The sequence below is a fragment of the Canis lupus genome, chromosome 38 (assembly GCF_011100685.1).
Source record: "Canis lupus familiaris isolate Mischka breed German Shepherd chromosome 38, alternate assembly UU_Cfam_GSD_1.0, whole genome shotgun sequence".
NCBI classification, from domain to species: Eukaryota; Metazoa; Chordata; class Mammalia; order Carnivora; family Canidae; genus Canis; species Canis lupus.
Genome location: NC_049259.1, coordinates 17,667,365 through 17,688,823, shown reverse-complemented (window position 1 = coordinate 17,688,823; position 21,459 = coordinate 17,667,365). Strand labels below are relative to the sequence as shown.

The 21,459-nt window shown below is 38.8% G+C and overlaps 1 protein-coding gene across 3 annotated transcripts; it reads right to left on the bottom strand.

The window, feature by feature from the left end:
* Nucleotides 1-288: 288 nt before the first annotated feature.
* On the bottom strand, nt 289-21,374 carry BROX (BRO1 domain and CAAX motif containing). 3 transcript variants are annotated; one of them, XM_038586206.1, is made up of 13 exons: nt 21,220-21,374; nt 18,700-18,816; nt 15,930-16,036; nt 15,494-15,590; nt 12,946-13,041; nt 11,278-11,350; nt 9,783-9,888; nt 8,980-9,069; nt 6,711-6,796; nt 5,626-5,707; nt 5,164-5,314; nt 3,951-4,110; nt 289-2,963 (listed from the first exon to the last, which is right to left on the bottom strand). In XM_038586206.1, exons 2-13 carry the CDS (start codon nt 18,798-18,800, stop codon nt 2,877-2,879), a joined length of 1,236 nt encoding a protein of 411 aa, XP_038442134.1. In that variant the 5' UTR covers nt 18,801-18,816; nt 21,220-21,374; the 3' UTR covers nt 289-2,876. The 3 variants fall into 3 exon arrangements, with proteins under 3 accessions (XP_038442134.1, XP_038442133.1, XP_038442135.1); XM_038586205.1 differs by lacking the exon at nt 21,220-21,374 and adding an exon at nt 20,753-20,893; XM_038586207.1 differs by lacking the exon at nt 21,220-21,374 and adding an exon at nt 19,821-19,965.
* Between the last annotated feature and the right edge of the window lie 85 nt (nt 21,375-21,459).

The following is a 21,459-nucleotide window of genomic DNA, read 5'->3' as shown; positions in this document are numbered from 1 at the left end:
CCACAGGACATACCACTGCGTCACACTGGAGAATGCTACAAGTACGGTAGATACAGGCCAAATGAATCCTACACTTCAAGATTCAAAAGTGATAAGTACCAATAAATATAAATAGAAACCAAGTAGGTTGAGGAGTGCTGAACATTTAATGAACTTATGTGGTGTGAAACAACTGATACACGTGTCTGTCATTTAAAACATTACTGTGAAGAATTGGGGCTTTTGTGTCGTATTAACGGTTATTGGTTTAATAAATAGAAAAATATTTGTCAAAAAACAAAATCCTGATGAAACTGTAAGTAAAATTAAGATTTATTTTCATAAATAAAAAGATAATTCATTATACAAACACCACTTTTAGCAGAGTTATGTTAGCTGTCATTATCCAGTTCAAACGAAGTATGAAATGTATGCATAGTTAACACAAAGTTACATTCCTCTACAGCCTTCATGCAACTGCTTTACATTTGTTAACTTCCCAAAATTTCCAACACCATTTTAAAGAATATGACAAATACTGGGGGATTCTAGTCACAAAGCGTCACTTATGCTGAGTCAACATACTATTACTTGCTCAGGGGCAAGTTGCCAATTACTGATTTAAAGTAATACCAGTATTTCCTGCATTTTACAGAAGCACTGACCATATGACAAGGTTTCATTCCATATATGGTAGTATAAGTCACAAAAATGTCAATGTGAAACTTTAGTGAACTAGGTTAATAAACACTAGTATCCAAGATAAATAGGTCCTATAGGCCAAGAGCAACAAGCTGGCATCAAGTATCGTTTAAAGTTTTGTCAGTAAATGGCATACAGCAAACCAATGATTTTGTAGTAGCACACAAAATATGGTGAAATTTAATTAAAATTTTTCTATACACAGCAAAACAAATTAATTGTCTGTCCAGTTATTATTTCACTTATAATCCGCAGCTTCAAATATTATACGTTATACAGTAAGGGGTAACTAGCATTTCCATACATTTTAAAAAAACCCTCACTGATTCTATGTATTTTCAAGAGTGAAAACTAGGATTTAAGTGATCATTTATTTGAACACAATATTGATTCAGTTAGGCATAATCTATTTTTTAAGTGTATTTTTTTTTTGTAATCTCTATAGACAACGTGGCACTTGAACTCATGACCCCAAGATCAAGAGTCATATGCTTCACCAAACTCAGCCAGCCAGGCGCCCCTATTTATTCATCATGAAATGTTTATTTCAGCACTTTATGCAGATTTTACTTATTTGTCACAGGGCTGCTGTGTAGATTCAATGGTTTATCTACTTAAACAGGTTTTTTTTTTTTTTTTTTTTTTTTTAATTTATGATAGTCACAGAGAGAGAGAGAGAGAGACAGACAGAGACAGAGACACAGGCAGAGGGAGAAGCAGGCTCCATGCACTGGGAGCCTGATGTGGGACTCGATCCCGGGTCCCCAGGATCGCGCCCTGGGCCAAAGGCAGGCGCCAAACCGCTGCGCCACCCAGGGATCCCTGGTTTATCTACTTATGTGTTTAGCAGAGGGCCTGGCACATAGTAAGCTCCCAATATATACTACTATTATCTCTATTAAGTGAACCAATCTGTTAGGATTGGAAATGATAGAAAAATTAGATAACACTCAGAAGAATCATCAAAAGATAAACCTACAAGTGTGTGACTTTTGTTATAGTATTATGCATCCACTATTTCCCAAATGCATGTATATGCTAAACTAATCATTTCAGATTGTACAGTTTTTAGATCATACTGTATGTCTGCTCTTATTTTGTCATGACCTTTGGCCTAAAGCAATACGATTAGGATAGGACATGTATACATATCTATTAGAAAGCCATATATAAACAATGCACACTGAAGTCAGGTAACGAAGGCATTTTACCATAACTTCTGTTATCAAAATGCAGTTACCAGTGTAACTCAGGACAACCTATCTCATTTAGGTTTAAAGTTTCTTCTTCACATCATGCAGTATCTCACTTCTGCAAAAACATTTTCATCCTGTGTTAAGAGCTATCACAAAGTTCTGTCCTCTAAATGAAAAAAACCCATTAGGAAAGGTAGCTGTAAAAATCACTATATGTTTATTGAGACTGAAATAAAGTGCAGGGCTACCAGAAGAGGAGTATTTTTTTTTTTTTTTAAGATTCATTTATTTATCTACGTTACCTCTATGTCCAACATGGCGCTTGAACTCAGAACCCCACGATCAAGAGTCACATGCTCCCTCCCACTGAACCAGCCAGGCACCCCTGGAGTAAGTTCCTAAATGGCCTCAAAATACCTATGAACAGTGATACTGGAACAAATTATAGCTTCTTACATATGTAAGGAATTTGGTATGAAGATTTTCTGATCCTTAACTGTAAATGATTTTCCCACCAGAAAAGATAATGGACTCAGAACATAACAAGTCTGTGAGACAACATAATGGTGAGGGGGGAAAAACTCTGAAAAACCAACTCCTGTCATTCTTCTGGTGTCAAAAGATGATAAACTTTTGTGTGTGAAGACAGAAAAAGATACCTGAAACCACATGATTCTGGCCTGTAATACATTAACCAAAACTTATTTCTACCCAGAGTTCGGAGACAAAAACCAACAACCTAATATGCCCTTCAACCTAATATGCACAATAAAATCCTTACATGTTGTCCTGATTGAAAAGGAGTCTGGAAACAAAGCATGAGACATCTCTACTATATTAAAAATCAAGAACAAATAAACTGAAGGCAGATTCCCTCTGAATGTACTAAATCATTCTACAGGCTTCAGACAAAACACTTCAAGAAATAGGAACTGAACTTCCACGGTTTATCTCATCCACTAGTAGAGAAATTCAAAGTGCACATTTTATCAATGTACTTTAGGAGATGGAGCACCCTGTGTCCTTCTGAGGTTTGATATCTGGCTCTTTCACAGGTTTCACCGTTTCTTCTGGTTTGGATTTGGTCTAGGGAGAAAGAGAAATACAGTGTTAAGGGCATAAACTAAGATTTGGAAAACATACCCAGAAATTTGGAAAACAAAATACTCTATCTTTTCCACCTTAGACTTTTAAGAGATACTGTATTAAATTACACAACACTGAGATTAACAAAGTTGTTCCAGAAACTATGTTATCAATTCAAGACATAATCAGAAAGCAACATTTCAGTGAAGAGGAGACACTTGATGGGTAGGCAAACATCAAGCTAATGGTGCTCTTACTCTGAGGAGGGAGAAACTGAGTGATCAATCTATGCATGCGGAAAATACCTCATGATAGTTAACAGGCTACCTCTTACAGCATTAATTTGGGGTATAAAAAAAGTCATTTTAAGTAATAATGGTTTTAGAATGGGGGAAGAAATTATATTTAAAAAATTATATTATGAAATTGTATTTAAAAATTCCAAGTAAGGAGCTATGGCTGCTTATTAATTTCCATTCCCTTTTTTTCACAGACCCCACCTCTTTTGGCAGTCAAGCCTCACATTTTCCACTTAACCTACTATTTGATTTCATATACCTAGATATACTTAGATATAAAGTGAATAAACCAGTCTTCTTTTACTCCTGAATGATTTCATGGAATGTTGAAATTAGGTCAAATCTTCAAATACCCTGCGGTATGCTAACTCAAAAACAAAGTATTGCTATAGCAATATAAACATGGATAAGCCATCTGTTTTAGACCTCTTCTCCCACACTCTTCTGAAAGGAAGCTCTGATAAACTACAGAAAGGCAAGATAATGTGTTTGAAAACAACCTCAATTATGTAGAAAATCAGAAGATAATTAAGGCCTAGAGATCTTCTCTCTGAGAGTTCAACAACACACATTACACCACTGTTTAGACAAACATATATTTCTATGTAAGTAGAGAAAAATATCAAATTGTTAATTCTAAATTCTTTTTGAACTTTAGTGAACAAATGGAAGAAAGCCAATCTCATACACTGTCATCCTTGGGTCTTTTGGTGAGATCAAATGCAGCCAGTGTGTCTGGTGTCCAGTGTGCACTTGTAGGAGGAAATTCAAAAGGTACTGGCTCTACGAGACCATAATTTGCTTTGAGTTCCAGCTGTGGGGCTTCTGTTGGAATTTTTTGAAAGTAACTGCAAAAAGCAATTTAAACAGCAATTCATTCATTCATCAATTACTTGAGCATCTACTATGTTCAAGGCCCTGTACAAGAGAAAAGACAACTTAATGATGAGTAAGACAGACAAGATTTTCCTGCCTCACGTAGTTTGCGTGAGTGGACGAAAAGTTGTTGACAACAACGCAACCTAACCAAAGCTATGACATGTCACGTGCTGTAAGAACACAAAAGTGATGCAATTAACCCCAAAGCTGGGGGGCAGGGTTGGTTCAGGAATGCTTTCCGAGAGAAGTGATAGAAGTTATACTAGGTATGTTTAAGTGACAGTGCAGAATGTATGGGCAACAATGTAAAGATAAAAGGGGGACAAAATTGGGTAGCCCGGGTGGCCCAGCGGTTTAGCCCCGCCTTTGGCCCAGGTTGTGATCCTGGGGACCCGGGATCGAGTCCCATGTTGGGATCCCTGCATGAAGTCTGCTTCTCCCTCTGCCTGTGTCTCTGCCTCTCTCTCTCTCTCTCTCTCTCGCTCTGTGTCTCTCATGAATAAATAAAATCTTAAAAAGGGGGGGACGACAAAATTGATTCTACCAACCTACACAGGTGGTGATCTACAGTTTGAACAATGCTGACTTAACAATGGAAAGCTGCTTCATAGGACTGCGCAAGACTGACAGAAAACCATCTCCCCGATTTACAGGCAGCTGCAACCAGAGGGAGATGAATATGCAAAGGGAGCAAAGCCATACATAACATACGGTGGAGAAACAGCAGGGAGGTGAAGCAAAGAGAAAATTAAGACACTATAAGTGAGCTGTATGTTAGTAACTAAAGTTCAAATTTTAAAATCTGCTTTTATATATCATCAGAAGTAGAATAAAGTCAGGTCCAACACAAGGGAATTTTATCACAATTGAAAGATAAAATTAGAGTTAAATGCAATCTGACATAAAGTCTTTGGGGGTAGAGACTAACAGAAAATGTGACATCACTGACATAATAAATATTTAAACATTATAAGTATATATACTGTATTAACATTACTAAAATAATACCGAGCTGTACACACATAAATCCATTTTCTCTCTGACATTTCTCGAGGGTATTCTTCACAAGATTTCCAAGTTTCCTAAAGAATAAGTGTCCTGAAGGTTTGACTGTTGGCCCAGGTCCTTTGGTTTCTCCATATTCTTTGCACAATGCTTCTGCCTTTGCATAAACTGCATGTGAAAGGAATATAGAATCATTGGATTATAATTAACTACTGACTATACTAAAAAGGCTTTAAATCAGAGATCATAAGAACTTTTCTGCTCCTTACTTAGTATGACAGTATCAGTAATAGAGTTAAGGGGAAGGGGGTATTTTCTACAGGTTTTTTGGTTTTTAAACTTTGTTTCTCTCCAGTTCCCTTACACGGACCCATTCTCTTTCATGAACTCAGCCAGAATCTCTTTTAACTGCTTATTTCCTTTTATGATAAAACATTTGTTTTTAAAAAGGGAGTTAATATTCTGGCAGGAATACTTACATTTTTCTGCTTCTTGGAGAGACCTGATTGCTTCACCACATTTATCACTAGCCAACAAAGTTTGACCATGATAACAGTAAGCCTGATAAAGAAACAAATTTTTATTCATTCTCTCCACAATTATGCTTTCTGCTATCATTGTTTTATATACGCATCAGATGAATTACCGCCTTTGTCCACTGTTGTAGGTTATCAATGCTAGCCCTTACACTTCTTTACTAGAGGCACATACTGTATGTCTGCTCTTATTTTGTCATGACCTGTAAGCTTCCCCCAATTTCTGGAACTATAAAAGGTGGGATTATGTTAAACTGTGAGCCAAACTAACTTTCTAACTACAGGCTGAGAGCAAAAAGCATTCTGAATAATGAAATCTTTCTACAATTTGGGCACAGCAGATAAAGGAAGGAAATCATGGTGCTAATGCAGAAGGACGGGGAGGGAGGATTCTAAGGTTAATGACTAAACAATTTTCAAAAGAAATCTTATCAGCCTGTAGTAGGACACATGCTCACTCTTTAAACATCTGTCTCAAATGCAGGGATTGCACATGGTCCAACACTGTATGCTTGAAAACAGATTTTAAGGTATAAGAAATAAAAATATCTACCTGGATCCAAAAAAGGTGTTTGATTATGTCTCACGTGATATTCTAAGCAACAAACAAGTAAGTTTGTTTGGCGGGTGTAAGAGACTGGTAACTTCTCAAAGAGTGCTTAGTAATGGTTCTGCACAGATCCAGGGGACATATTGGGTGGAACGTCTAAAGATGAGAATCAGTAAATACCTTCTTCAACGTGTAAGATGAAAGGAGAGACTTCTCATTAAGTACGTGGAAGGTTCCAGCCTAAAAGTGGGTTTCACTCAAATAGTAATTCCACTGCTATTCGCCCTTCTACAGTTCACATCATCTCTTTCCACCCACTTGGGCTCACAATGGCTGCACTGTCCCTGAACATTTACTGAGACATTACTGTCCGTTATTTGTAAAATGCCAATTAAGAGCCTGACAAGATGACAGACCTAGCACTCGAGGGCCTGGAAAGATAGTAATTTACATGGTTTTTCAGATTATAAATACTTACATAAGCTGTGTAGAAACACATTTTCAAGTGAAGATATTTTCTCCATTTAGCAGAATAAGCAGGCTCCAAACTGGATAAAGTATGATCTAAAGTTACATTTTAAAAAGCAAAATATAATTTCACCCTGATTCACTAGAAGACTTTTAGATCATGTGTTCAGATGCTAAAAGCAGAATGCCACTCAAGTCTAAAACTCAAGCATTTACACAATTTCTAAAAGCTCTGATTTAAGTGATTTTCCCTTAACTATATTTAACTACATAATAAGACTGCCTAAACACCACGGCCCGTCTTTTGACGGTTAATGTAACATGTTTAAAATAATGATAAAAATAGAACTTCAAGATAAACATAAAATACATACATTTTACTATCTGTTTTTTAACATTATATAATATAGCAATGCACAGCGTAGTCACTCAAGTCAGAAACACAGACACTCTCCTTACCGGCCCCATCATGGCAACACTGAACCTTGCCTAAGACATACGTTCACATCCTGCCAACTTCTCTCTCATCTGTTTTTCTCCCGCTTCTCACTTCACAGTCTTTGTCAATACTTCCACCACTTCCTCCATAGACTATAATCACTTCTTCCTAAATGCTAAGTGGAGTCAGTCTACTAGTCCTTCACTAGGAACCCACTTCTCATTCTGCAATTAGAGGGACTTTTCTTTCTTTCTTTCTTTCTTTCTTTCTTTCTTTCTTTCTTTCTTTCTTTCTTTCTTTCTTTCTTTCTCTTTTTTTTTTTTTTTTAAGATTTTATTTATTTATTCATGAGAGACACAGAAAGAGAGAGAGGCAGAGACACAGGCAGAGGGAGAAGCAGGCTCCATGCAGGGAGCCTGGTGTGGGACTCGATCCCAGGTCTCCAGGATCACGCCCTGAGCTGAAGGCAGGCGCTCAACCGCTGAGCCACCCAGGTGTCCCAAGAGGGACTTTCCTTAAATTCAAATCCAGTCAAGTCAGATTTGCTTCATATATTTTAATGGGTTCAATTATCTACCAAACAAAAGCCAAACTTCTTAAATAGGCTTACAAACCAATTCAGGATCTCATACATGCATACTTTCCTAACATTTTCTATCACTCGCCCTGTGTTTCAGCTGAGGCGTCTGTTACAGGTCCCAGAATGTGCTAAATTCTTTCCTTTCTCTGTACATACTACAGAATGTTCTACGCTTCCCATATGGTAAAGCTTCCTAGCAAACTTAGAACTTCTATTTGTGTTTGAGTAAGGCTCAAACGCTACTTTCCCCTAGAAAGCCTCCTCTAGAATGCCTAGATCCTTTAGGTTTTTATTTCACAGCTGTTAATAACATCTTATTTTATGCTATAATAATGTAGCTATGTGTTCCCAGACTGTGAATCTGTTCTACTGATCTTTGTATAGCTAGAAACTAAAACAGTAACCACCCTATAAGTAGAAACAAATTCACATTTCCTAAATAAGTGATGAAAAGAGGGACCCTACAGGTGGCTCAGCAGTTGAACACGTGCCTTCAGCTGAGGATGTGATCCTGGAGTCCCAGGATCGAATCCCATATCAGGCTCCCTGCATGGAGCCTGCTTCTCTCTCTCCCTGTGTCTCTGCCTCTCTCTCTGTGTGTGTCTCTCATGAATGAATAAATAATATCTTAAAAAGCAAAAGAGTGAATGAAAAGAATAATAGGCTAATGAGAAGACCTAAGTTCTAGTCCCAACTTCACGCCTCTAACAGTTAAATTACAGGTTAATTTTCTGGAGTTCAGTTTCTTTAATGACAGCATCTATAAGATTATTATTAAAACAAAACAAAAATTCAAAGCTAAAACACCTGTATAGTTATTACATACAACTTAAGACTGCACTGTCCTTTCCATTAAAAATTATGCAGCATATTAACTGTGAACAGCTCTCATTCCTTCAAATAAAATAATAAAATAATGCAGATATTATTCCAGTTTTGCAAATGACGAAACAATCTGAGAACCTTTTTGTTTTGCTTGTTCCCTATTAGGCGAGGAGTTTAAACTGCAAATCTAAAGACTATAAATATGGGCCACCTGGGTAGCTCATTGGTTAAAAATCTGCCTTCGGCTCAGGTCATGATCCCAGAGTCTTGGGATCAAGACCTGCATTAGGCTCCCTGCTCCGCAGGGAGTCTGCTTCTCCCACTTACCCTCCCTCTGTGCTTGGTCTCTCCTCTCTCAATCTTTCTCAAATAAATAAATAAATCTTAAAAAAAAAAAAAAAGATGATAAATATAACGACAAACTTATAAACTCACCAGCTTTTTGATAGAAGTTGGCAGTTTCATATGCCAGGGCAGCAATAAGCCCAGGAGCATGTTTCAGTTCAATGGCTCGAGCAATTGTTACTATAATCAAAGCACAACAAACTGAATGTATACTTAAGTCCACTTGCATTCACACTAAATTAGTTATTGTAGCAAAAGACAGCCCAACAATCTATTTGGAATTTTAATAGTTTGTTAAGAATTTTAACATGAAGAGTAAGTTACAGAAAATGCAAACATAAACAGAACACACTGAGCTTGCTGGTTCTGATACCATTTCTTTAAATCGCTAGCCAATTACTAGTTAATCACAAAAACTTACTACTACAAGATAGCATGTCAGAGGAAAACAAACACTCCCAGGGCACTGGGACCTGAAATAAAGAAAAGCCAAAAGCCTACAAACTTTCTTTACTGGTTTTACTTGAGTCTTCATTTATTTCCAGGTCATGGAAAGGTGAAGATTGAAAAGCAGGCCAAACAGTGCAAGAGGAAAACCAACGAGTAAGGCAGAGAGGAAAAGAGGAGTTACAGAATTAATCTGATGTTGTCAGAAATGGCATGACCTCAAAATCCTTTTTAAAAGAGCCATTAAATTGCAAGGCCTTTTCTTTTCCTGCTAAGTATCCATGAAGTTGAATGCTGAAGGTGTGACTTGTTCCTCACTACAAATTTCTCAAATGTGAGACTCAAATACAGCTAATTCTGATTAAAAAAAAAAAAAAAAATAGATGCCAACAGATTCCTCCAAAAAAAAAAAAAAAAAAAAAAAAATCTTACAATATGTAGGATACCTTCTTGAGCTTCAGCCTGACACTGGACAACATAAGCTTCTAGAAGTCGTGCCTCTAAGTCCCTCCCCTTTTCTGCAGGTGTAATAAGCTTTGGGATCTGACTTTCCTGAGAGAAAAAAAAAACAACAACAAAGAAACCACATTTTATTTTAACCCAGTAGTTAAAAATGAACAAAATGGAAGTTATGAGACATACAATTTGGGGATTTAACAGAAATTCAGGGGGTGCCTGGCTGGGTCAGTTGGTAGAGCATGTGACTCTTGATCTCAGGGTTGTGAGTTCAAGCCCCATGTTGGGTGCAGAGAGGACTTAAAAATAAAATCTTGGGGTGCCTGGCTAGCACCCCAGTTGGTTAAGTATGGTTAACCCAGTTGGTTAAGTATACAATTCTTGGTTTTAGTGCTGGCTGTGATTTCAGGATCCTGAGACCAAGCCCCCCACATGGGGCTCTGTGCTCAGCATGGAGTCCGCTTGGGTTTCTCTTTCCCTTTCCCTCTCCCTCTCCTCTCCCCTCCCTTCCCATTTTCTCTCTCTCTAGAATAAATACATCTTAAAAAAAAAAAAAAAAAGGATAAAAGAAAAATAAAAAATAATGAAATCTTAAAAAGTCTTTAAGAAAAAAAAATCCTAAAAGAAGAAAAACTCAGGACACCAAAATTGTGAAAAAGGAGCAATTATTAAGCTTATAGATTAAAAGCTCTCACATACTAAAATTTTTAAAGCCTCTCATATGCATCTGCAGAACTCAAGTCAAAATAGATAGCTTAGATACACAAGTTCTATTTTCATCTCAGAAAATGTTTAACTGAAAAAGTAACCAAAGTTCTCTTTTGCATGACACCAGAATTATTCACTCATATTAATAACCGTAGAGTAGAAAGAGGTCTACAATGCTACAGGTAACTCAGGATCATAGGTTTTTAATCACTGTAAAAGCATCTTATTTTATCATGAGACAACCCACCATTGGCCTCTAGAAGGTGTTTCGTAAATAGTGGTTTAATTAGGATGAGGTGGGGGTCGTCTTGATCACTAAACATATCAGTCTTTCTCCTAATCTCTATCACATCTTCAGATTTAATATAACCAGTGGGTACCTACTGCCCCTCTAGTGTTTTTACTGAGATACAGAGAATACACTCAGAAGTTCAGTTTTGCAGAATCATGATTGATCCTGGCAACTGCTACAAGACCACAATGAGAAATGGTAAGGAGAGTAAATTTTTGCTCTTTGTTTTCTTCTATCTTTACTGAAGAGACACAAAAATAACCAGTGAATTATGACTTGAATTTTCTAATCATAAAATTCACTGATGATTTCCTAAAATGAAGATACTTAATATTCTAATTGGCTGCCATCATCAACAAGGTATTTAACAAAACACATAATAGGTTCTTTTTACGTAGTGAAGTTAATTTCTTCCTCCATCCCCCAAAGAAAGAAAAATTATTCAAGAACTAAAGCAATACAGATATATTTTATTGTTATTTTACCTTTAAATGTTTAAAAATCCCCGCTGCAATTTTTAGGCTTCGATGGACTTCTTTTGCTTCATCTTCTGTTATGCTTAAAGATAGTGGTTACATTAGTTAGATGATGAATCCTGTTTCTTGTACTAAAACCAACTACTACTATATTTTCACAAAACCAAATTAGTCATTTGGTTTTTCTCCCTTTTAAAAAAATCTAATTTGACACTTAAAAAAGTAACAAACACACATGAAAAATATCCACAGAAGATACTACAAATGAAAAAAAGAGAGATCCTGTCTATAGGTTTTGGACAAAGGCTTCTTGTTGTTCTTTCCAGATAATCTTCTGTGCATTAAACAAGCACAAAATATTCCACACTTAATGCATGTATATGCTTAAAAAAGATACATACACAATATTCATTATTCTACTCTTGTTTTAGTCACCTAATTACTTTAAAAATAACTTTACATTTGTACATATAATTCAACTTTATTTTACTTGTAAGATTTTATTTTTAAGTAATCTCTAACCCACTGTGGGGTTCAAACTTACAACCCTGTGATCAAGAGTTGTATGCTCTATTGACTGAGCCCACTAGGTGCCCTGACAATTCAATTTTTTTAACTTTATTTTTAAAAGATTTTTTTTTTTTTTTTAATTTATGATAGTCACAGAGAGAGAGAGAGAGAGAGAGAGAGGCAGAGACATAGGCAGAGGGAGAAGCAGGCTCCATGCACCGGGAGCCCGACATGGGATTCGATCCCGGGTCTCCAGGATCGCGCCCTGGGCCAAAGGCAGGCGCCAAACCGCTGCGCCACCCAGGGATCCCAGATTTTCTTATTTATTCATGAGAGGCACAAACAGAGAGGCAGAGACACAGGTAGCAGGAGAAGCGGGTTCCCTGCAAGGAGCCCAGTGCAGTACTCGATCCCGGACCCCAGGATCACGCCCTGAGCTAAAGGCGGATGCTCAACCACTGAGCCACCCAGGTGTCCCTTATTTATTTTTAAAGATTTTATTTTTGAGTAATCTCTACCCCCAATCTCTACCCCAGTGGTGCTCGAACTCAAAACCCCAAGATCAAGAGTTGCATGCTCCACAGACTAAGCCAGCCCCCCTCAACTTTATGTTTTTTTTTTTTTTCAACTTTATGTTTAAATGGCTGTATTATATGCACGTTCAGATGCACCGTAGTTGGTAGTCTCCATGTTTATATTGTTAACATCAACTTTTACTATTATAAAAATTGCATCTTATTTTATTTCACAGTTCTTTAATCCTTCAAAACATTATTCACATCTTTGTATTTCTTTTTGAGTTGTCTATGTCCTTCGTTTATTTTCAACTGATTTGGTCTTTTTCTTTCCTTTTCCATTATAAAAACAATTTGTCACATACATGCAATTTTTTTGACCATCTGTCATTTGTTTCTTAATTTTGCTTATGGTACTTTTATGCAGTCAAATATTTTATTTTTTCCATTTCTTGGTTTGGGGTTTTATTTGGATAGACCTTCCTCATGACAATATTAGTATTTTTTCCCTTTTAACACTGGGCTCCATAATTGATACTTAAAACACCAACATTATGACATACTTTTTTATCAAGTCTAGACTTTTTAATAATGAATCTCTATGCATTTGAAAAATAACACATATGTATATAGCCCTCCCCTTTAGACTTACTTTTCTTTTCCAGCCAGTCTTGAAGCATATTTGGTATACCATAAAGCTACATTAAATCCCATGGAAATTAATTCAAAAACAGCATCCTGCTGGGCACTAGAATTATAAACACAGGTGTCATTAACTTGTCAGTTATGTCAATTACTATGACATTGCTATATGAAGACCACTGTATATCCACTCAGAATTATAAAAGAGCTATATGCTAATTCTAAAAATGAAGAAAATAATCATGTTTTTTTTTTTTTAGATTTTATTTATTTATTCATGACGGACACAGAGAAAGAGAGAGAGAGAGAGAGAGAGAGAGAGGCAGACACACAGACAGAGGGAGAAGCAGGCTCCCTATGGAGAGCCTGATGTGGGACTCAATCCCAGGACCCTGGGATCACACCCTGAGCCGAAGGCAGACGCTCAACCACTGAGCCACCCAGGTGTCCCCCTGAACAAACTCCTCAAAGCAGTTCTACCCCACTGAAAAAAATTTTATGCATAGTTTAAAAGCTCCTTTTTAGCATTCAGAACTTTCAAATGAATTACATCTGGTGATGTCAGGCACATCATAATTTATAAGCTTACTTTAACTACTTTCTTCTTTTATTTTTTTATTTTTATTTATTTATTTATTTTTTTATTTACGATAGTCACAGAGAGAGAGAGAGAGAGAGAGAGAGAGAGAGAGGCAGAGACATAGGCAGAGGGAGAAGCAGGCTCCATGCACCGGGAGCCCGATGTGGGATTCGATCCTGGGTCTCCAGAATCGCGCCCCGGGCCAAAGGCAGGCGCCAAACCGCTGCGCCACTCAGGGATCCCTACTTTCTTCTTTTAAACTACTGTTTACTTTTACTTTAAAGATTTATTTATTTATTTATTTATTTATTTATTTATTTATTTATTTATTTATTCAGATAAGATACACAGAAAGAGGTAGAGACATAGGCAGAGGGAGAAGCAGGATCCTGATGTGGGACTTGAACCCAGGACTCTGGGATCATGCCCTGAGCCAAAAGCAGATGCTCAACCACTGAGCCACCCAGGCATCCCTAAATTTGCCTTTAAATCATATAAATTACCAAAACTATCATGTTAAGTCTTAAGAATAACTCTCTCTCTTTAGGTTTCATTTATTTCAGTTTGCCTTGCTCCCAAACACTCCATTTCTATTGTACACATCTTAGTAATCAGAATACAGTTGAAAAAACATTTTTCAGAATAGATATATTCACAACACATTTTCTACTGAGTAAGTAGCAATCAAAGATAAAGTAGCTTAAAAATCTCAGATATAGAGAATATTGGATATGACTCCTGAAGGCCTTCATCACCTAATTCTTCACTGTCTCATAAAACTGTGTTGCAAAATGCTGTGTCACAAGTAATCAAAATTTGGGATGGTGTGCAAAAGGATGGAATGCATGTAATGCAAACACTTTAGAATCTGCCAAAATTTTGTGATGTAATAATGACAGAGGTTTGACTCTAAAAAACATTCTTAAGAAAAACGTTCCTCAATTTTAGATAAAGTACAAAGGGGTCACAAAAAGAAAAACCTAAGTGAGGACTCAAAAAACCTTAGCATCCCAGAATAAAATCTGGAAAGAATCCACAGTCCCCAACAAGGAAGGAAACTAACAATTTACTAAAACCTATTATATACCTGGCATTATTTGAGTCACTTAACATAAATTTGCCTGTTTTGCTCCTCACAAAAGTCCTGTATCTGTAACCCCAACTGAGTTGAAGAAGCAGGTGTTCACATAGTAGGAGACCTGAGATTGCACCTGAATACGTAGGGATTCAAAGTCCACTGGACTCCTTCCACTGCAATGCCTGCCCTGGGTCTCTTGGCAATCTTCACTTCCTTCCCTTCTGACTTTATACAATTTTCTACAGCAAATTGAGATCAAGATACATGGTCATTTAAATAACACAATGGTGTTTAAAAAAAAAAAAAAAAAGCTCAATATAAATTTAGCATGACTACAATGTTTTCTGTTATAACTAAACCTCTTATGATTAGTTTCAAGTGAGTGATGAGAAAGTTTTGAGAGGAAATTTTTTGAAAACAGCAAAACAGTGAAGAGAAATTCAGGAGAAAACAGAACTATGACTCCAAAGAGTATGGAGCTGGGGTAGAACCAGGGACAAAAGAGACTGACCAAAGACATCTGAACTATCCATCAGAAAAGAAAACTAGATGAAAAGCAAAATTCTGTTCTCCTGGAAGGCAGGCAAGGACTAAAAGATAGATTTGGGTTCCAAATTCTCAAACCTTTCTTTGTGTGTTATTAATAAAGCCAAGACTGATCAAGTCTGGTTGACATTTATATTGATTATCCCAAAAACAGATTTGGCCCAGAAGAAATAAATTGTATTTTTACTTAATAGAATGTATTAGTAGTTTAGGTCAAATATTTTTAACCAATTTCCTGATAAGGTAAAATGCTAATCAGATATATGTTCTATTTCTTCAAATACAGAGGCTACGGGTTAACCACTGGCTAAACAGTTACAAACGGCTTTCGTCTACTACTGTTAGCTTGCCTACCTTGGAACCTGTCCTTGTAATGTATCAGTCCACTTGAAATTTTGAATATATCGTAACTTGCTCTCTTGGGTAGATTCATCCAATGAATTTATGAAACCTATAAAAAGGTACGGCATTTCAGTTTTAGAAGAAATATACCAAGTATTCTGTTTAGAAATTTTTTCAGATAATGACTTTTCCAGACACATAAAGAAAACTACCTAGACCCTCCCTCCCTTTCTAAGGTAACGTAATGTGAAATATGTACACATTTAATTTTCAAAAAGTTAGAAGGACCAATACCACCCTGACATTCTCATGTCTCTGAAACTCAAGTATACCAAAGAATACAGCCTAGAAGACTAAACTATTCAAATTTGTAAAATCTAAGAATTAAATGTGAATTTCTACAGAGTTGTTTTTTTTTAAAACTCTGAAGTTCCCATAAATAACTAACCTTGTAAAAGTGAAAAATAGGAATCTGCTGCATTCTTCATCATTTCTGGATTACAGCTCAAATCAGTGAAGAGTTCGAGCAGTCGTGCTCTGGATGATCTCAAGTCACTTATATTAGACAGAAAGAGGTAGTAAAGTTAAGTAAACTGCATTATGATGTAAAAGTGGCTTAGAAGTTTCTATTGTAAAAGCTTTAAAATAATACACATGCACACACTTCCTCTAAGGTATTATTACTGAGAGTACATGGGAGTGAATTTAAATAGGATAGACAACTGAAGGTAAGTGAAATTTCTAATAACATTGTTTTAAAAACTGTACTAAAATAAACTAAGTCTAATATAAGGGGCAAATCATGTATATAATTATGTAATAAAAATACACAGCAAGTTATAATTTTTAAAAAACCAAACACAAACATTTAAGATGGGAGAAGAGAATCAAGAACAAGTAAATTAAACAGACCAGTTCAGAATGAAAGTTTCTTGAAAAATGGAAATTTAACATGTTTATGCAGTTTTAGCATCTCCTTAAAAATCTCAAAACTTGACATATCAATATACTTTATTAAGTAGAAAACTCTATTCTTGAATTGCATTCTATAATCCAACATACACATCAAGAGTGTGTGAGAACACACGGCCACTAGTCATTTTAAAGGTGCTCTCTTATCCCCATTTTCCCTTTACGAAAGTAAACAATAAATGTTGCAGATCCACCAATTCCTTCTTAAAATTAGTCTCTTCTCTCTTTATTCCACTAACACTAAATTTTCCAGGCTCTCTTCTTACCTCTAAAAGTTCCTTTCACATGTTTTCTGTGTCCCCTTTCTATTCCTACCTTCAAAAATGTTTAGTCTTTGGCTTTCCCCTCTTCTCTTTTGAGGTCTCAATTTTACATCCAATCTGAGATCACCATCATCAGCACTAACTTGGTTGGCTTCCAGTTCCACATACAATTTCAGAAGGCAACTTGTTTAACAAGGGTTCAGAAATCATACTGCAAGGACAATGACTGAAGAGAAGACGCTTGCGTGTAAATGACTAAGGAAAGACTACACTTAAGTTGTTAGTTGGAGAGACTGGGGACTGTATACCCAGAACTTAGGAGGTGCCTGGGACAAAGCACATACTCAAAGTTCTTTTTTGAATGAAATAGTAACATTTCAAATATTTTAAGATTTACACGGGCTATAATGTAGCAGTATGTTTAGAAGAAAGAAACTGAAGTGGTCTGGATGGAATGTTTACTCGCTGGTACAAGTTCCATGAAGGCTTATTCCAAGGAAGTACATACCAACAATTGCACACAGATGACCAGAAATAGGGCTACCTCATGAATTTGTCATTGTTATTTAACTAGAAGCTAGGCAAGAGTAATTCCTGGACTAGGGGGGAAAAAAAGTTGAATTCTTAAGGCCTATTCTAGATTCAGAGTTTACTAGCTATTTCTGGGTAGGCACTCAAATCATCTGCAACCCAACTGTGTAAAGTTATATCTACCTTAAAATTACAGAATATCAGAAAAAAATGGTACCTTAGAAATACCCATTTCAGGCTGTCCATTTTATAGATAAGTAGGCCCAAAGAAGTTAAGGGACCTGCCCAGTGCTACAGATAAAACAATTAAGTGGGAACCAACCTCTAGCTCAGATCAGGGGTTGGCAAATGACAACCCATAACTTGTTTTTGTACAGCCCACAGCTTATTTTGTAAAAATGAACAAAGAAAAATATACAACAGCAACTGTATTTAGCCCCACGAAGCCTAAAATGTTTACTACTCAGCTCTTCACAGAAAAAGTCTGATAACCTCTGATCAAAATAAATAAGCCAGTTTTCCTATCATTTGTTCTAATTACTTCTTTCCACAAAAAGCAGCAACATTCTCAATTTACCATACTGGTCCCATCATGGTTCTGTATTTCATATAGGCTGAATCCTTTTCCACTTCCCACAGCAAATTAGACACTCTGACCAGTTGACTCCTCTGTGAAATATCTCCTGCATAATCTGTTTCAAGCTGCTCTACTCACTACCCCTAGAATAAAAGTTTTTCCTGACAGAAATGATTTTCTCCTGTCCATTCTTAACAGCCTAAATCAAGTATCAGCAAACCTTTTCTGTAAAGAGCCTGAAAGTAAATATTTTAGGTTTTGTGGTTCATAAAGTCTCTCCTGAAACTACCCCACTCTGCTATAGGAGAGGAAAGCAGCCAAAGGCAGCCACACACAATATATAAATAAATGTAGTGAGGTAACGTAGCTGTGCTCCAATAAAACTTTATTTACAAAAATAGGCAGTCGGCCAAACCTTGATGACAGTTTGCCAACTCATGAACTGAGCCACACAATTTATTTAAACTCCACCTCAAGTCCTTTCTCCTATATGAACACTGTAAAGCCTATTTCAGGTTATTGGGATCTCTCCCTGCTCAGAACTCCATGAAGTTACTATCTGGCTAATCAACTATCCATACATATACAGCTGTGTGTGAAGTCTCTTGTACAGTTGTAATATATACCTTAACTCTTTTATTAAGATTGTTATAGCCTCTCTGGGACTCACCAATCTAAAATTGAGGACTGCAGCCTAGACGACTGCCAAAGTTTAAATAATCTAGGATTTCACTCTTCACAAGTCATTTATAAGTTTATAAGGAATCTAAGGGTAGGGTAATGTATTATATACTTCTATATTGCCCATGACACCTAACAAAGTACCTTGTATCCAAAAGTGGCTCCATCAGTATCTGAGATGGACTAAAACTAACCTGCAAATTTTTGAAGCGGCAGGACCAGCAGCTACACCATAGTAGTTAAAAGCAACGGGAGCTGTGGCTTTTAATGGGTTCCTATGAAACCAATGTGTCATTTTCTCCAGCTGTCTCCTATAAACGTAAAAGGATATGCATAAAAAAAAATTAGAAGTTTACCAAACATATACACATACAATAAAAGCATATATATGCATACATGACATACACAGGTACAGATAATCCTTATATAGACTGCTAAGGTTACCTGAAATAGGTTTTATTTATTTTTTTAATTCATTTATGATAGTCACACACACAGAGAGAGAAAGAGGCAGAGACACAGGCCCAGGGAGAAGCAGGCTCCATGCACCGGGAGCCCGACGTGGGATTCAATCCTGGGTCTCCAGGATCGCGCCCTGGGCCAAAGGCAGGCGCCAAACCGCTGTGCCACCCAGGGATCCCTGAAATAGGTTTTAAATTAACTATTATTTCCAACACAGGATTGCCGATGCCAATTCACTGGTTACAGCCCGTGTTTCCACAATAAATATACTTCCCGCAGAATAGCTAATAGAAATCGGAACTTCCATGAATAAAAAAACACAATACTTGATCAATAACTTCTATAAAACCCAAAATACTCGAAAAACTACCTAAGTGAAATGCCAACTTAAAAAGAATAGTCCTAAGGGCTCCTGGTGGTTAAGTGTCCGACTTTTGGTTTCAGCTCAGATCATCATCTCGGGGTGGTGAGATCCAGTCACGAGATGGGCACCAGATGGGCTCCACACTGAGCCTTGAGCCTGCTCAGGACTCTCTCTCTCCATCCCTGAGCCCCTCCCCCTGTAAACACTCTCTCAAGTAAATAAATAAATAAATTCCACTCCTTTGGGCAGCCGGGGGTGGGGGGGCTCAGCAGCTTAGCACCTGCCTTGGGCCCTGGGTCCTGGGTGTGGTCCTGGAGACCTGGGATCAGTCCCACGTCAGGCTCCCAGCATGGAGCCTGCTTCTCCCTCTGCCTGTGCCTCTGCCTCTCTCTGTGTGCCTCTCATGAATAAATAAATAAAATCTTTAAAAAAAAAAAAAGTTCCACTCCTTTTATGGAGGAAAAAAAAAAAAAAAAGCGTGTCACTTGCCTCCAAGTCCTTGGGTAGATAATGCAAACACAGGAAGGTCTAGCAGAACATGTAAATGTGGCCAGTAGATTCCGGGAAGTCAGAGACAAGAAATCCTGATAAGGTTTAATTTACTTAAAGGCATCATACAATGTTGTTGATGCACTTTTCTTGGGGGGGGGGGGGGGGGGCACACAACCGTAGGCTGCACGGTGTACGAAATACCTCCTCGAGCACCTCCCTGAGAATATTTATGTGGGAGAGCACCAGAGGGCCGATGCATTGTATACTCAACGAAAAACTGAGCGAGTTCACTTATGGCTCAAGACATTTAACAAGTTCTTTTAAGAATATTTACGATCTTCAGGGCAGCCCGGGCGGCTCCGCGGGTCAGCGCCGCCTTCGGCCCAGGGCGTGACCCTGGAGACCCGGGATCGAGTCCCACGTCGGGCTCCCTGCGTGGAGCCTGCTGCTCCCTCTGCCTGTGTCTCTCATGAATAAATAAATAAAATCTCAAAAAAAAAAAAAGAAGGAATATTTATAATCTTCTAAACATCCGTGTAAACCAGCTTTAGAAGTTAAATCAATACAGCTCTTTGTACGTGCACATCAACCAAGCCTTCCGGGGAGAATGGCACACCAGACTTGATTTCGTGACCGCAAACTCCCTACAAACACCCTTTCCAGGCGGATTTCCACTTCCTGGACGCGGCCGTGGGGATGTTTACTCCAGGAACCAAGAGGGCTTAAGAGCCGTACTCTCCGCCCGGACCCCACCTTGCCCCTTCCGAGACCTGCCATTCCCGTTTCCAGGAATTTCGCAGGGTGGGGACGACAGCGACACAGCCTCCCGCAGGGGCAAGGGTGCCCGCGGGGCCACCTCCCCGGCCTCCGATGACCGACGGGCTGAACGGGACCCCCGCTGGCGAGGCCCTGGCCCCCCAGGAACCTACCTGAGCGCCACCCCCGAGCTCCGAGCGCCCACTTCCGGTTTATCCCCCGCCTCTTCCGGCCGAGCCCCGACCCCCGGGGGCGGCGCGCGGCGATACTGCGCAGGCGCCAAGCCTCGGCGCCTCTGCTCCCACCAGGCATTTTCGTGGAAAGCCGATAGGTTCCGCCCGGGAGAGGCGGGCAGCCGACGGCGGACCCAGCCCCCCCCCCCACTTAGCTTTAGTATCCCCGCTGCCAGCGGAGACGCGGGCACGGGGATTCGGCGAACCTCACTGTTCATACGGTCGATTCGCGGCGCCGACATGCATTTTCTTTCAAGGCATTAAAAGCAGACTTTTTTTTTTGGACCACTCTCCGGGAGTCTATGGAGACTGCACAGGGGGGGCGGGCCCTGCCGCTCGGGGCTCCGGGGATAACGCCGGGGGGCGGGGGTGTTCCTGGGAAACGCCCATTCTCATGACAGACTTACCGGGTTTCTCGGGAGTCGGTGCGGCCGTCTTCCGGAGGGAAGAAAGGCAGGATCCGAGTCGGCGGACGAGAAGGGGAGGGAGGCCGAGCCCGAGCGGCCTGCGCCGAGCCGCGGTCACGTGGCCCGGGCCGCCATGACAGCTACCGAGGCGGCAGTGCGCGCCGCGGAGGGGCGGGGGCGCCCCGGGGTCGCGCCGTCCCTGCGCCCCGGCCCGGCTCCTCTTCCGCACTCTTCTCTGCG